Below are 16,553 nucleotides of genomic sequence, written 5' to 3'. Positions count from 1 at the left end.
TCCGATTACCATATGGTGCAGACATGAAAAAGGTTCCCTTTCTCTTTTGTTTCGCGAGAAAATTAAAGTGCTCCGTTGAGTCAAAATTTGAAGTCTTCATACATATATATATATATATATATATGAGTTTATCATCTCATATATTCTATAGTTTTACTGAATTTTCAAATCTATTATATACTTTAAAAATTACCCAAAATATCTCATGGTTTACATTTGGTTCCAAATCTATCCGTCAATTTATCCGTTAACGAAACGTAAGTAGGCTCCAAACCTATCCCATGATTTTAATTTTTTCTCAAATCTATTCTATGGTTTTAATTTTTTTTCTCAAATCTATTCCGGGTAAAGGGCCACAGTGACAAGAATGGGCCAACTTACGTTCCACATCAACAACACCGTTAAATGTTGATGGAAGATAGAACAGCGGAATAGATTTGGAACCAAATGTAAACCATGAGATATTTTCTGTAATTTTTAAAATATATTATAAATTTGAGAATTCGGTGAAATCATATGATATATGGGTAATAACTCCTATATATATATATATATATATATATATGATCACGTTGTCATTCTAATTATTTTTTCTTATAGTTTTGAGAGAATAAATTAATATACAGTTAAGATTAAGACTAATTAATCGTATGGATTAAATATTGATTGGAAGTGCCCACTAGAAGTGCTAGTTTCACCATGCCTGCGGAAGTGTAAAAGGAACTAGTGAAGCTAATCTCAAGACCTATTAGAAGAATAGGAGTAGATAATGCGTAACTGAAATTTTTCAAATCATCGACTGAGTGTCCCAAGCGTGACACATCTACAAGTATCCACACCGACTTCATCGATGAGTCTTCGAGATCGACGATGCTAGCGGTCGACGAATTCTTGAGATCGGCGGTGCTAGCGGCCAACGCTCGAAAGAAACACCGGTGCGACATCCAGAATTATTAGACTAGTAGGATTAATTCAAGTTGAACAATTCAACTTGAATTTCCAATATACACTTCATGCGTAACTGAAATTTTTCAAATCATCGACTGAGTGTCCCAAGTGTGACACATCTACAAGTATCTACACCGACTTCATCGATGAGTCTTCGAGATCGATGATACTAGCGGTCGACGAATTCTTGAGATCGGCGGTGCTAGCGGCCAACGCTCGAAAGAAACACCGGTGCGACATCCAGAATTATTAGACTAGTAGGATTAATTCAAGTTGAACAATTCAACTTGAATTTCCAATATACACTTCATGCGCGTACACATATATGTATGTATATGTATATGCATATGTATATCACATACACTTATACACGTGAAGCCATTTTTTATATAAGTATTTGAGGGGGCGTAATATCGTTACTTGGCCGATGTGGGAATGAGGAAAATAAGGTCTCCATGAGCCATGTGTATGGCTAAGTCTCATTAAACCATTGGCCCATGTGTGTTCACAAAATTGGCTCCAAGTGGCTCCATAAAAAATAATCACTTAGCACACCATTAAATCTAATAAATCGGGTTTAATTAATCGACAAATTTAATCTCATTAAATATCCGATTAATCGGTCGCACCATAAATCATATAATCTCTATTAAATGACTTTATTATTTCAAAATATCTCGTCGATTTAGTCGTCGTGTGTGACCCCGTAGGTTTTCGATTACGTTGACAGTAATATTGAAATCTCTATTTCAATATTACAAACAGTGAGCGACATCTAGCAATGTATCACTGTTACTCAAGTAATCGGAAAGTCAATTTCTTAACAAACCTTATGACCTATGTTACTGTGTAGTATAATCCATTTGTTCTCTATATCTCAACGCATGGTCGATGACATCCTCGTATAGCTCAATCTCTCTTTCTTGGTTTACTGGGTAAGTCATTAGAACAAATGAGTTCGATATCCCTATATCGACTCATTTGGGTATGCATACACTTTTAGACTCTACCCACCAAGCGGTTGTGAGATATAACACATGTTATGTAGGAAGGACAAATTCTATCTTAGTCACTCACATTCCTTTTTATGCTCAGTGACATATACCCAATAACTGTCTTTATAACCATCCTGGTACGGTGGCGTTTGACGATATCAAAGTATACGACATTACATGTAGGAATCCATGGTGACCTTAAGTCAAAGGACCACTACACCATAGTCACCATGAGATCTGCTAATGACAGTCACGTAACGATCCATGTAACAGTCTCATGGCAGTTCAGTCCAGTATACATTGCTCCTAATGTATACATGCAGTGTAACTCGATGTCTCCACATCCATGACTTGTGAGACTTGGTCATCAATTAACGCTCACACTAGTCTAACCGCATTATCGTCGTCCTAATTAATGATAATACTTTGACTAGGGACATTTAGAAATAGTGTTCAGTAATTATAGGGTCTCATAATCAAGTCACACTTGATGTCTATTGAACCTACTATTCTAAGGACTTTATTGTGTAAAATTAATATTTAGTGCAACCCACACAATAACAAAATGTCTCGTATTATAATGAAATACATGTTACACTACAGAATTGATGACAAATTGCCTTTAGCGCATACACCAATTCTCAACAAGAAGAAGGCACATATTAAGCTCAACAAACCATTTTGGTGGCCGGATCTTTTGGCCGCCTTGACAGGGTATACAAATGAGAATGCCTCCTCCGATCTGTCCAAATCTTACATTTGAGATAATCTTTAATCTTATCATCTGTACTACAAAACGACTGATGCAGGAAAAAAGTCCTTTGAGAGTCTTCTCCCCATCATGAAGAACTCTCGGGTCCTCCTTGGAATCCGGCTGCCACTCCAAGACCTGCAATAAAGGCTTTTGGGTTGGTGCCCAAGAGCCCTCTCCAACGCTCAAGCTAGAGGCGGGTGTGGGGAAGTAATAAAGAGAGAGACTGTCTTGAGTTTACCTTGAAAGCTTCATTATAGAGGCAAATAATGAAGAGGATGAATGTGGAAGTCGGTTGGGCCTTATCGATGGCCCCATAGGCCCTCATGAGATTTAATTAACCGAATGGGCAGTTAAATTATCTATATGTCAACGACACTCTGTTGTCTGTACTCGCACGCCTAACAAATATCACATGTTTTACCAATATGCGATCATATATGTGAGATATCTATCTGCTATGACAAATTCAACATCAATGGCAATGTGGACAAGCCTTTTATAGCTAGACCTATATAATCAAGCTATTATTTATGGATATAGTTCAATTCTGTGATGCAATCATTGTATACTATAGTAACTTTTTGGACCATCGGACGACCATTTATATAATTATCCATCTATTTATTAATGATTGCAATCCAAAGTTTAGATTAGTGATTGTACCAAAAAATTATTCGTACCATAGAACGTTCAACTTATATATTAGACTTTCATACGATTTTATTACTTTTAAACGCCTTGCATATCGTGGATTGGTAGATCACATACACATACACAACACAACAAATATGTCCTATGCATGTATACACATTTATTCAACAGGGGGGGTTATCCCTGCATGTAGTGATAGTAGCTCCGAGAATCGCGGCGGGCTCTCATGGAAGAAATGATGCATGGCAGATGGCACAGGCCTAAGCCATGGACCAGGTTATATTCTCTTCTCCCACATTGATATCGAGCCCCAGCGCGTGCCACACGGAGCTTGAGGCATCAACTATGTTGTTCCGACATGGAGGCTGACCTGCGTGCTCCGAGTCACACCCGTTCATGGAGTCACACTCATCGACCACCTTAGCGGCCACGCTGCGCCCGGTCTTCGTGGAAGTTATCTTGACCATCCGCCCTCAGCGTGACCCCCCTGCATACCAGCCGGTTGACAGAGCAACAACATGCTCGGAGTTAGAGTGGTACTTATTATCGCACTCCGAGGGGCCCCCACCATCCCCTCCCTGGCTAAAATCGTTCTCGGTCAGGGTGGCTCGGGTCGAGGGCGTGACCGGTGGTGAGCAGCGGTACTTAGGGTAGGACTTGCCCTTGCAGTACAGGGTGCCGGAGGGGCTGCAGGACCCGCTAGACTGGGTTGGGGACGGGGAAGATTTCTTGCAAATGTGGGTCCCGACATCGGAGTCGTCAGTGCACTTGCCGCTGATGCATATGAGCTGTCCGTCACAATCATTCAGCGTTGTGCATGGGCCGTTGCACGACGAGATGGCAACTGAGGGCAGGGGAAGGGAGGCGAGGGCTAGCAAGAACGAAAGTGAGGCCATTGTTCGGGCTACAACTCGCTCCATCGTTAGTGGCTGACCGTTGCTTAATAACTGTAAGGAGAAATGAGGCTCTCCTGGGGTTTATATAGTGTGTTTTATCGCATAGCGGCGCAATGGACCAATTAAAATATGCCTAATCGATATGTAATCAGGCGGATAATAGAAATTGTGGAGTATATTTAAGTATTACTAATCAAATAATTATGTGTTTTGCACGTGAAAGTAATCTAATTTGATATACAATTTTGCATCTTCTTAAATAAATATTACTTCTTATAAAAATATAAAAATTATGTAATTTATTATTCAAATAATAGTATATTTCTAAGTACCGTTTATTTTATTTAGTATTCAAAGTATTTCATCTATAAATTTTTATGTTCAATTTTAACTTACTATTATAAATGAAAAAATATTTATGTGTATAAATAAATAGATAGAAAATTTTCTTGAAAGTAGACTTTTAATAAGTATTACGGAAGGATTTTCTATATAAAATCAGTGAACAAAGTCAACTATTAGATATATGTGAGAATTGTTTCCCTTATTTAGTAAAATTAGGATGTTAAAATAAACAATAGATGAAAAGGACAGGAGAAATTGAGCAACATGTTTTTATTTGTGTAACATATATAAATATTTTTAGTTTCTCATTTAGCAGTATTTATACATATTATTTATATAAAATATGAACTAATTCATTAGGAATGATTATCGAGCAAGTTTCGGTAATTAAATTTGGGATAATTTCAAATGTTAACAGTGGTATGAGATGAACTTATAGCATCAATTATTTAGAATTATTATCATAGCAAACTCCAGTATTCCACTTGGAATAACCATTATTATGATAGTGGTTCGAGACGAACCTTTAGCATCAAAATCAATTTATTGAGATTTATAAAAATGATAACAATAAAATTATGAAAATTTAAGAAATAATATGTTGAGTTCAGTAAATTTATATTAGTTATGATAATAAATTATAGATATATAGATTCTCACGCTGGCTACCTAACAACATTTTACCATAATCAAGATTTATTTTTCCTTATCATGCTATCAAGACGTGCACACAATAGTTTCCATCACAACTATATGAAGTCGATTACATAAAGACACAGGGCATGGTATAATTCGACGAAAAAAGAATTGTGCAGCTCATTGAATGACCAAGCACATGTTCGGTTTATTTAAAGTTCATATGCCAGAAAAAGTCAAGTCCTTGGTGAATTGTTTGCTTAAATGTACAAGTACATTAGTTAAGGAGTGCGACGAGAGGTGCCATATGTGCTGTTATTACTGTTTCTTTTTTTTTCTGAATAATACTATACTATTTCTTTACACATAATCACTCTTTGGTAGAAAATTTAAAAAATATGGTTTGAATTAGTTTTGACAATTGGAAACGTGAATTTTATCTGACATATATGAATAATTCATTTTAATTGGATGGCCACTTTTTAAAGTAATGTCTCCTGAATATTTAACTTATTTTGAATTTAATAATTATGATTTTCATGCAATTTTTCTTTGGCATTTTCTTGAACAAAGCATAAGTTGGAAATTTATTAGCTAAACCTATACATACCTTCCATAACTTAATACCGAATGAAGTTATATATATGCTGAATTTCAGCACACAAATATATATGCTGAATTTTGAAGTTATATTCGTACGATAATAGAACAAAATCATATGTATATGTATGTATATATTTATATTATGATCCATTGAACAAACAATTACACATCCAGCTCTTAGGTGTTTGACTTCATTACGTTACACTCCCGCGAGATTTTGCCTAATGACACTCCAACCCAATTTTAATCAAAATAGACACTCTACCCAGTTCTTAATAGTAAAATTGATAATTCACCCTGTTGTCCATGTTAATCTAATTGAAAAAAAATCCTTTGTTCCTTAATCTTTAGCTTATTTTTCAAGTTTGTTCTGATTCATATTATTTTTTAATATTGTTTCAAGGTGATACAGTTAGTCCACTTTCGGGTCATATTATTTAAATCATCAATAAATATGTTGATATGCAATTTTTTTATGGATGAAAAAAGTCTGAAAATAAGAAAATACATTAAAAAGAAGAAAAATAATGATTGTAGCTACTCTGTTCGAGATCATCAATGATCACTAAGGTCTTCGATTACCTGTGTTAGAGTATTTTCCACCAGTGAGGCTCTACTTGTAACATCGACATCTTAAATTAGGACTCTAAAATCTGAATATTAGGCCAATGTTAACCGCGAAAATAGTCGTTCGTAACTTCATGGGAGTATTGGTGATATTTACTGCGAAACATGAGCATTCGATATGTGCATGATCTCTCAGTGTCAAATGAATGATTCTAAATATCGATCTCGAGGAGTGGATGTTTGGTCATCGGACACCCTTGCTTTATTTTTATGATGAATGAACACGTTTGCTTTAGACAATTGAGAGTTCTAATGGTTGTTAACAAGTTGTTCTCTTCTCTTTTTTATTTCAAAATATATTTTTTATTTTTATAAATATTACACATCAATAAGTTTATCGAAAATTCAAACAATATAACCAAATTGAATAAACCGTGTGGTGTTGAAGATCAAAATAATTCAAAAGAACAAAGATAGGATGAAAGTGAAAAGAAAATAAAGGTCAAGGGTCAAAAAAGGTTTATCTTATTAAGTCAACAAGGTCAATGGGGTGAAATGTCTATCTTGGTTAATAATAGGGTGGAGTGTAATTGCGCAAAACTTCAAGGAAAGGGAGTGTATTTTACCTTATATATTAAATGCATACACAACAAATACATATGTACTACATTTTTATTCTATTATACTATTAATTTGGGTCGAGTATTACATTTTTTTTATTTTGTGGGTTGGCTGGTAAAATTACTACGTACAGGAAATATATAGTGTGGCTTGACAAGTAAAAAAAAACAAAACTCTACTCAACTCAACTCAACTCTAAAACCATACACAACCTAATACTCTAACCTCCTACCACCAACAAAAAAAAATGTAATACTCGACCCAAGTTAATAATATAATAGAATAAAATGTAGTACACATGTCTCTGATGTGCATGCATTTAATATATAAGGTAAACTACACTCATCTCCCTTGAGGTTTTGCACGATAACATTCCACTCCATTACTAACCAAAATAGACACTTCACCCCCATTGACCTTGTTGACTAATAAGATAAGCTTCTTTTGACCCTTGACCTTTATTTTCTTTTCACTTTTGTCCTATCTTAGTTCTTTTGAATAATTTTGATCGTCAACACCATACGGTTTATTCAATTTGGTTATACTATTTGAATTTTCAATAAACTTATTGATGTGTAATATTTATAAAAATAAAAAAATATATTTTGAAATAAAAAAGAGAAGAGAATAACTTGTTAACAACCATTAGAACTCTCAATGGTCTAAAGCAAACGTGTTCATTCATCATAAAAATAAAGCAAGGGTATCCGATGACCAAATATTCACTCCTCGAGATCGATATTTAGAATCATTACATTTGACTCTAAGAGATCATGCACATATCGAATACTCATGTTTCGCAGTAAATACCACCAATACTCCCATGAAGTTACGAACGACTATTTTCAAGATTAATATTGGCCCAATATTGAGATTTTACTGGTCCTAATTTAAGATGTCAATGTTACAAGTAGAGCCTCACTAATGGCAAGTACTCCACCACAGGTATTCGAAGACCTTAATGATCATTGATGATCTCGAACAAAGTAGTTACAAGCATTATTTTTCTTTTTAATGTATTTTCTTATTTTCAATCTTTTTTCATCCACAAAAAAATTGCATATCAACAGATTTATTAATATCTTAAATAATATTACTCGAACGTGGACTAACTGTATCACCTTGAAATAATATTAAAAAATAATATGAATTAGGAAAAACTTGAAAAATAAGCTAAAGATTAAGGAACAATTTTTTTTAAAAAAATTAGGTCAACATGGACAATGGAGTGAATTTTCAATTTTACTATTAAGAACAGGGTGGAGTGTCTATTTTGATGAAAATTAGGTTGGAGTGTTATTAGGCAAAACCTCAGGGAGTGAAGCGTATTTTACTTTAATATATATGTAATGTAATGAAGTCAGACACCTAAGAGCATAGTGTGTAATTGTTTGTTCAATCGATCATCATATAAATATATACATACATATACATATGATTTTGCTCTATTATCTTACAAATATAACTTCAAAATTCAGCATATATATTTGTGCGCTGAAATTGTACAACTTTTGCCTTCATTCGGTATTAAGTTATGGAAGGTGTGTATAGCTTTGGCTAATAAATTTCCAACTTATGCTTTGTTTAAGAAAATGCCAAAGCAAAATTGCATGAAACTAATAATTATTAATTTCATAATAAGTTAAACATTCAGGAGACATTAATTTAAAAATTGGCCATCAAATTAAAATAAATTATTCATATATGTCAGATAAAATTCACGTTTCCAATTGTCAAAACTAATTCAAACCATACTTTTTAAATTTTCTACGAAGGAGTGATTATGTATAAAGAAATAGTACCGCATTTTTCAAGGAAAAAAAAACAGTAAGAACAACACGTTTGGTACCCCGCCGCACTCCTTAACTAATGTACTTGTACATTTAAACATACAACTAACCAAGGACTTGAGTCTTTTGGGCATATGAACTTTAAGTAAACCGAGCATGTGCTTGGTCATTCAATGAGTTGCACAATTCTTTTTTCGTCAAATTATATTATGCCTTGTGCCTTTATGTCATCAACTTCATATAGTTGTGATGGAAATCGCTTTGTGCACGTCTTGATATCATGATAAATTTCAAAATTGCATGAAACTAATAATTATTAATTTCATAATAAGTTAAACATTCAAGAGACACTAATTTAAAAATTGGCCATGAAATTAAAATAAATTATTCATATATGTCGGATAAAATTCACGAATTGTCAAAACTAATTCAAACCATATTTTTAAAATTTTCTACCAAGAAGTGATTATGTGTAAAGAAATAGTACCACATTTTTCATGGGAAAAAAAAAAAGAAACAGTAGGAACAATACGTTTGGTACCCCCGCCAAACTCTTTAACTAATGTACTTGTACATTTAAGCATACAATTCACCAAGGACTTGATTTTTTCTAGCATATGAACTTTAGATAAACTGAACATGTACTTGATCATTCAATGAGCTGCACAATTCTTTTTTCGTCGAATTATACCATGCCTTGTGCCTTTATATCATCGACTTCATATAGTTGTGATGGAAACTGCTTTGTGCACATCTTGATAGCATGATAAATTTCAAAATTGCATGAAACTAGTAATTATAAATTTCATAATAAGTTAAACATTTAGGAGACATTAATTTAAAAATTCACCATCAAATTAAAATAAATTATTCATATATGTTCAATAAAATTCACGTTTCCAATTGTCAAAACTAATTCAAATCATATCTTTTAAATTTTCTACCAAGGAGTGATCATGTGTAAAGAAATAGTACCGTATTTTTTCAGGAAAAAAAAAGTAAGAACAACAAGTTTGGTACCTCATGCCGCACTTCTTAACTAATGTACTTGTACATTTAAGCATACAATTCACCAAGGACTTGACTTTTCTGGCATATGAACTTTAAATAAATCGAACATGTACTTGGTCATTCAATGAGCTGCACAATTCTTTTTTCGTCGAATTATACTATGCCTTGTGCCTTTATGTCATCGACTTCATATAGTTGTGATGGAAATTGCTCTGTGCACGTCTTGATAACATGATAAATTTCAAAATTGCATGAAACTAATAATTATTAATTTCATAATAAATTAAACATTCAGGAGACACTAATTTAAAAATTGGCCATCAAATTAAAATAAATTATTCATATATGTCGGATAAAATTCACGTTTCCAATTGTTAAAAGTAATTCAATACATATTTTTTAAAATTTTCTACCAAGGAGTGATTATGAGTAAAGAAATAGCACCATATTTTTCAGGGGAAAAAAAAAAGAAACAGTAAGAACAACACATTTGGTACCTCATGCCACACTCCTTAACTAATGTACTTGTACATTTAAGCATACAATTCACCAATGACTTAACTTTTTCTGGCGTATGAACTTTAAATAAACCGAACATGTACTTGGTCATTCAATGAGCTGCACAATTCTTTTTTCGTCGAATTATACTATGCCTTGTGCCTTTATGTCATCGACTTCATATAGTTGTGATGGAAACTGCTCTGTGCAAGTCTTGATAGCATGATAAATTTCAAAATTGCATGAAATTAATAATTATTAACTTCATAATAAGTTTAACATTCATGAGACATTAATTTAAAATTTTGCCATCAAATTAAAATAAATTATTCATATATGTTGAATAAAATTCACGTTTCCAATTGTCAAAACTAATTCAAACCATATCTTTTAAATTTTCTACCAAGGAGTGATTATGTGTAAAGAAATAGTACCGCATTTTTCAAGAAAAAAAAAAGTAAGAACAACACGTTTGGTACCCCGCCGCACTCCTTAACTAATGTACTTGTACGTTTAAGCATACAATTCACCAAGGACTTGACTTTTATTGGCATATGAACTTTAAATAAACCAAATATGTACATGGTCATTCAATGAGTTGCACAATAATTTTTAAAATTTTAAAAATAATTTTTTTATTATTTTTAAAAGTTTTTAAAAATAATTTTTAAATTATTTTAAAAATAATTTTTAATTTAAAATTAAAAATAACTAAAATTAAATGTTTAAATTTATTTTTAAAAGTTTTTAAAATTGTAAAAATAATTTTTTTATTATTTTTCTAAATTTTTACCTTTTTTATTATTTTTTGTATTTTTATTGGACTTTTTATTTTATTTTATATCATCTTTAGTGACGTGATGCACTGTCACATCTGTAACAATGTCAAATTATAGATATTTGTTGGTTTTGGTCCGTTCCAAATTGTCAACTTACTATTAATAGTTATACTCTCACGTGATGATTTGAATCATCTGTTGTGCGAGGCACAATTGGGCCACTACACTTGACAACTGGGCTCTTAGGCCCATTTTCCCAGTGAGTCGGCCCATATATACCTTCTTTTTCCCCGTTTTTAAATATCCGTACATGGTCCCAAATCTGAAGTGGGGCCAAAACCTAGTCCATCTAGTTTTCCGCCACCGAGCACATGTCTATCATAATAAAGCTCGATTGAGCTCGAGCTCGAATTGGAGCTTAACATTTTCTTCCCCTAGCCGACTCGTGCTTTTTGATACTCGAGGTCGACTCAGCTTGATTACACCCCTAAATTGTCTGTCAAAATTTATAGTAACCCACGCCATATGTGGATTTAATTAAAAATATTCCCTACCTCAAATCATAAACCACTCCTACATCCATTTCAACCATGATTAAGTCAAGAGCAAGAGAGAAAGACACGCCAGCGCTCCAAAAATCGATAAGTCGGGAACAATGGTAGTGTAATTTATGAGATTTCAAGCATATATTCGTAACTTTTGATTAATCAGTTCCAGTGGCAATCTAGTCCTATCTTTAACCCAGTTTCGAAGAGAAAATCCACGTGCGTTGAGTTTTATACGCCACCGAGGAAGATCTGATAAGTCATCCTTTTGTCAATAGGCCACCTGTAGTAGCTATTTAAGCTGCATATTCATAAGATAAGTGTGAACGGTGTAATTTAGTTCTTACTTTCACGCTAAAGTTAATTTTCTTCTAAGGAAAATATAAATGCACTGACCGACTCAAGACGGAAAAGTTGCACACACATTGTTTCATTCATGCACGTAAACGCGAGCCTTATAATTTGACGACGATCTGCGCGATGTTGCGTCAACATTCGATGGGAGAGAAGCAAGGAACCAAAGCCGACCAACTCCATTTTTTGGGTAGGTGAGGACTAATCAGAAGCATACACAATTACGATTGTGATGATATCAGTGTCTTTGAAAGCGTATGGTACACTTTTGGCTCTTAATACAATAATGTGCCTCTATGACTGGAAACTTAAACTAATTTCTTTACTCGCCATAATTTGATGCAGTATGAATATTTGAAATTATTGGAGACATTAAAAAGGACACGCTCCCATTGCTTGCGCAAATCTCCTCGAATTTTCCCTCATTCGATGTCACATTCGATAATTAACATACTAAATTTCAGACGTCAAATATGTCGACACAATACAACGTTTAACTGATGGGACATAACCACCACCGACGGTGGTAGTCTTATGATTCCAAACATGTTTCCATGTGATTTGGTAATTTCAAAGTCCTAAATTTGAATTTCTTTTATGCATTTATGTCAAAACATTTATCACGAATGTACTTTTGCCTAAACTTGGGATACTGATTTCTTGTTGTTGCTGCAACCATTTTCCATAAATTACACTGATGGTCCAAAAAGTTTTACAAATGTATCAGGTTGGTTCAAAAGTATTTTATGCTACTTGATGGTATAAAATTTTTCAAAACTATATCAATATAGTGCATTCCGTCAATTCATGACTGACGCCGTTAGAAAATACCGATGTGACAAGAATATTATAATAAAAAATATTTTTTAATTTTAATTAAAACCCTAAACTTTGTAAAATTTCAAAACGACTAATTTTTTTTTACTTTTTCAATTTTGCCCATTCATCGTCTTCCTCCTCCCCCTCAACTGTTCATCCCAGACCCGCCCTCTCCTTCGACCCGGCTAGTTCTCGTGCAAAGGCCCCCACTTGGCAAACAAGACGTGGTCGAGGATGCCGTTGAAGGAAGCTTGAATGGTTATCAGGTCTTCCTTCCTTGAAACACCTCGATTTGTTTGGCATCACCGTTAGGAATGCCCAAGGTTGGTTGTAGTCAATGTCCATGCTTTCTTCTCTTCAATTCTTGGGATTAGCATTCTGTTCTCTTCCAATCTCTGACCCAGCAGCCTTGCAAGTGAATTTCAGTACTTTCGCTGGAGTTTCTTGATCTGAGTGGTAGTAAATTCGGCCCCTCACTTCGTACCAGATAGAGAGAGAGAGAGAGAGAGAGAGAGACCCAATCGATGCCAAAGCTTGCAAGCAGGAGACGAGCTTCCTTCAACGGCATCCTCGACCACGTCTGGTCCGCCAAGTGGGGGTCGTTGCACGGGAACTCGTCAGGTCAAAGGAGAGGGCGAGTCTGGGATGAACAGTGGAGGGGGAGGAGGGGGACGATGAACAGTGGCAGGTTGGGGCAAAATTGAAAAAAGTTCAAAAAATTTAGGTCGTTTTGAAATTTTACAAATTTTGGAATTTTAATTAAAATTAAAAAATATTTTTTATTATAATATTCTTACCACATCAGCATTTGCTACGACGTCAATCATGAATTGACGGAATGCACTACATTAATATAGTTTTGAAACATTTTATATTATCAAGTAACAAAAAAAAATTTATTTAACTAATCTGATACATTTGTAAAATTTTTTGCACTATCAATATAATTTATCATAATAATAATAATAATAATAAAAGAAAAAAGAACCACGTAACCTTCCATTTGGAAGGTTGAGCCATCTTTTTATCATCTGTTCTATTCTCAATAATGGACAACTAGAAGTACAATTGTGATGTAATGTGCTTTGACTCATTTGAAGGAATTTCTATTCTGTGCCTTTGAAAACAAACAACTTTGCTCTTTTCCTCCATAGTCGATGAATTTGCATCAAACTTTGAAATTTAGCTATGCCGGTCCAACCTAGAGATTTCCGTCTTTCTTTAATTAAATAAGATTCAGTGTGTTTGGTGTTAAAAAAATTTTCAACTCTACTTAATTTAATTTCGTTTATCTTCAATTTTCAACATAATTATTACTTTTCCCTTTTTTTTTAATTTTTTTAACCATTCAATTTAATTTTTAATATTAAATTCTCACAACTATTCATTACTTTTTTTTTCACAATTCAACAATACAATCATTACTTTCTCTCAACTATTCATTACTTTTTCACCTTTTTTTTCATAATTCAACAACACAATCATCACAAACCAATTAAAACCAAAACTCAACTCAACTCTAAAACCAATTTAACCGTTGTTTATGGGTTCATTGAAGGAGAAATTGACAGGTCTCCCTTCTTTCCTTTTCTTCATTTCTACCCTTTCTTTTCCTTTTTTTCAATATGTTTCTCTAAACTTTGATGATTTTTCGATTTCATCCCTGCAAAAGTGAATTAAGATAGTAACACTATAAGGGTCCTACCCATGGGAAACCAAAAAAAATATTTTCTAATATTTTTAATTTTTACTTAATTGAATAATATGAACTTTTTTCAGTATGCATTGCTTAATATTTTGGAAACCAGTTCAATGAATCTCGGTTCGAGTAAGATTAGCCCATTAAGAGATCAAGCTATAGCATAAGACTCACAACCAGACCTTACTTAACGGGAACAAATATCGAATCACCAAATACTAACCAACGTTGGTAAAACGTCTACTTCAATATATCACCAATTTAAGTATATTGCTTTTTATTTGTGATGTTATAAATGTCCTTATTTTTTCACACAAGGTTACGGTAGCTTATTGACTAAGAATAATTCTCGCTTGGATATTGGCTTGGTTGTGACAATATTAAAAATTCAATTTAAGATTATATATATCTTGGAGGAATATTGGCTTTTACAAAATATGAAATTAATTAGTACATTTTTTCATGAATTTGAATAATTTATTATCAATAGAAACTTCATAAGTAATTTTTTTCATTACTTCAATTACACGGTGTATTGGTTGTTATACAAATTATTATGATAAATCAAAATTAAAGAAAAACTTTTAACCCACGGCATCGCGCGGGTGTTGCACCCTAGTTAATAATGATAATGAGAAACTTAATTAAAGAAATTAGAATTCTATTAGCATAAATTTGTTCAAGCGGTTCGGCGCTTATTCCTTTTAAGTAAGGTCTCGGGTTCGAGTATTGTGAATGGAGAAAATCCATGCTAGGAGCTTCACTCCGTTAGTGGATTGACCCGGCTCGAATTGAATTAGTGGAGGCCCGATGGACTTCTAGATACCAAGGCACAAACTGGAAAAAAAAATTAGAATTCTTAATTATCTCCGGTCATTAAACTTATTGATAATATAATGTTCGTGATGCTTTCGATAAACCATCAAATCTGCAATTTATACGACATGTCTATGTTCCCTAAAGCCCGTTGATTGATCATATGTGCGCATGAAACCTACTGGCTGCCTGTTGTAGTAATCAAAAGAGCTGCAAATGAGTTGAACCTTGCAGGTTCAGCTCGAGATGTATCACCACACTTTCCTTCTTAGTTTATAACTATTTTACTATTCGTACTCCAATCCTATCTAATCCGTAAAGTCGAAATAAATTCTTAACTAACCACATCGATCTTATGAGAAAATTAGACCTATAACAGCAGCAAATGGGAATTAATGTTAGTAACTCGCAATAATGTGGTTAGATTTTTACTTAACTATATGGATATTAGTGGCTTCTTCATATACACTGTCATATGACGTAAGATCATGTAAGTTTCTTTCTTTTTTTCGTAACATGCACCAATATTTATGAATCCTCCATCTTAATCACGTGAAAGCGTAAACTAATAAATTGTTTAATAAGGAACTAATCTCCAATTGTTCAATTCAGCTGCATCATTAATATTTTTTAAATGTGTACGTAAATCGTCACCAGGGACGTTATCATCAGATGGAGGTCATCCCACAACACTACAAGATCAGCCAATACGGAATGATAATAAAACTAAAACAAACATCAGATCGAATAGCTAGCAGAAAACTGTTGAGAGGTGTTGCTATCCAACAGAAAATTATAACAAAATATTCTGAGTCCATCATCTTATTGGCTCAAATTTTTCGATAGAGATTGGCCCAATCACTTTCGGATCAATGAAAATATTACAATATTAATAGAGAAAAGAATATAAAAAATAGTTATAGTGCTATAACACTCATTCTGTATTTGAACTTACGAGATAATGAGATTTGATTTTCACTGATGATACTTCCGGTACCCCATTTTATTTCATTTACTACTTTCTTTGGTAGAGAAACTGGACCTAGGCTCAAAAACAAGATTTAAGAAATGTAGAAACGGGATAAAGCGACTCCAACGGAATTGCCTAAGATAAGCAGTCTCATGCCGTTAGGCGGAATGTCAACTAGATGCTGGCCCAACTAGAGATCTAACGCCTATTAAGTCCTTAACACTTTGTTTAGGTACGTCTCATTTAGGGGAAGGGA

General features: G+C 33.5%; 1 protein-coding gene across 1 annotated transcript; it reads right to left on the bottom strand.

Moving 5' to 3' along the window:
* Positions 1-3,430: 3,430 nt before the first annotated feature.
* On the bottom strand, positions 3,431-4,276 carry LOC116201491 (kiwellin-like). Its single transcript, XM_031532741.1, has one exon. It carries the CDS (start codon positions 4,266-4,268, stop codon positions 3,822-3,824), a length of 447 nt encoding a protein of 148 aa, XP_031388601.1. The 5' UTR covers positions 4,269-4,276; the 3' UTR covers positions 3,431-3,821.
* Positions 4,277-16,553: the final 12,277 nt, after the last annotated feature.

Source organism: Punica granatum, chromosome 3 (assembly GCF_007655135.1).
Source record: "Punica granatum isolate Tunisia-2019 chromosome 3, ASM765513v2, whole genome shotgun sequence".
Lineage (NCBI taxonomy): Eukaryota > Viridiplantae > Streptophyta > Magnoliopsida > Myrtales > Lythraceae > Punica > Punica granatum.
Note: the sequence above shows the minus strand (reverse complement) of the source record. Positions and strands in the feature narration are given on the sequence as shown.

What these genes read in the sequence shown, in the direction of transcription:
- LOC116201491 (XM_031532741.1), bottom strand. Translation starts at nt 4,268, where the DNA reads ATGGAGCGAGTTGTAGCCCGAACAATGGCCTCACTTTCGTTCTTGCTA.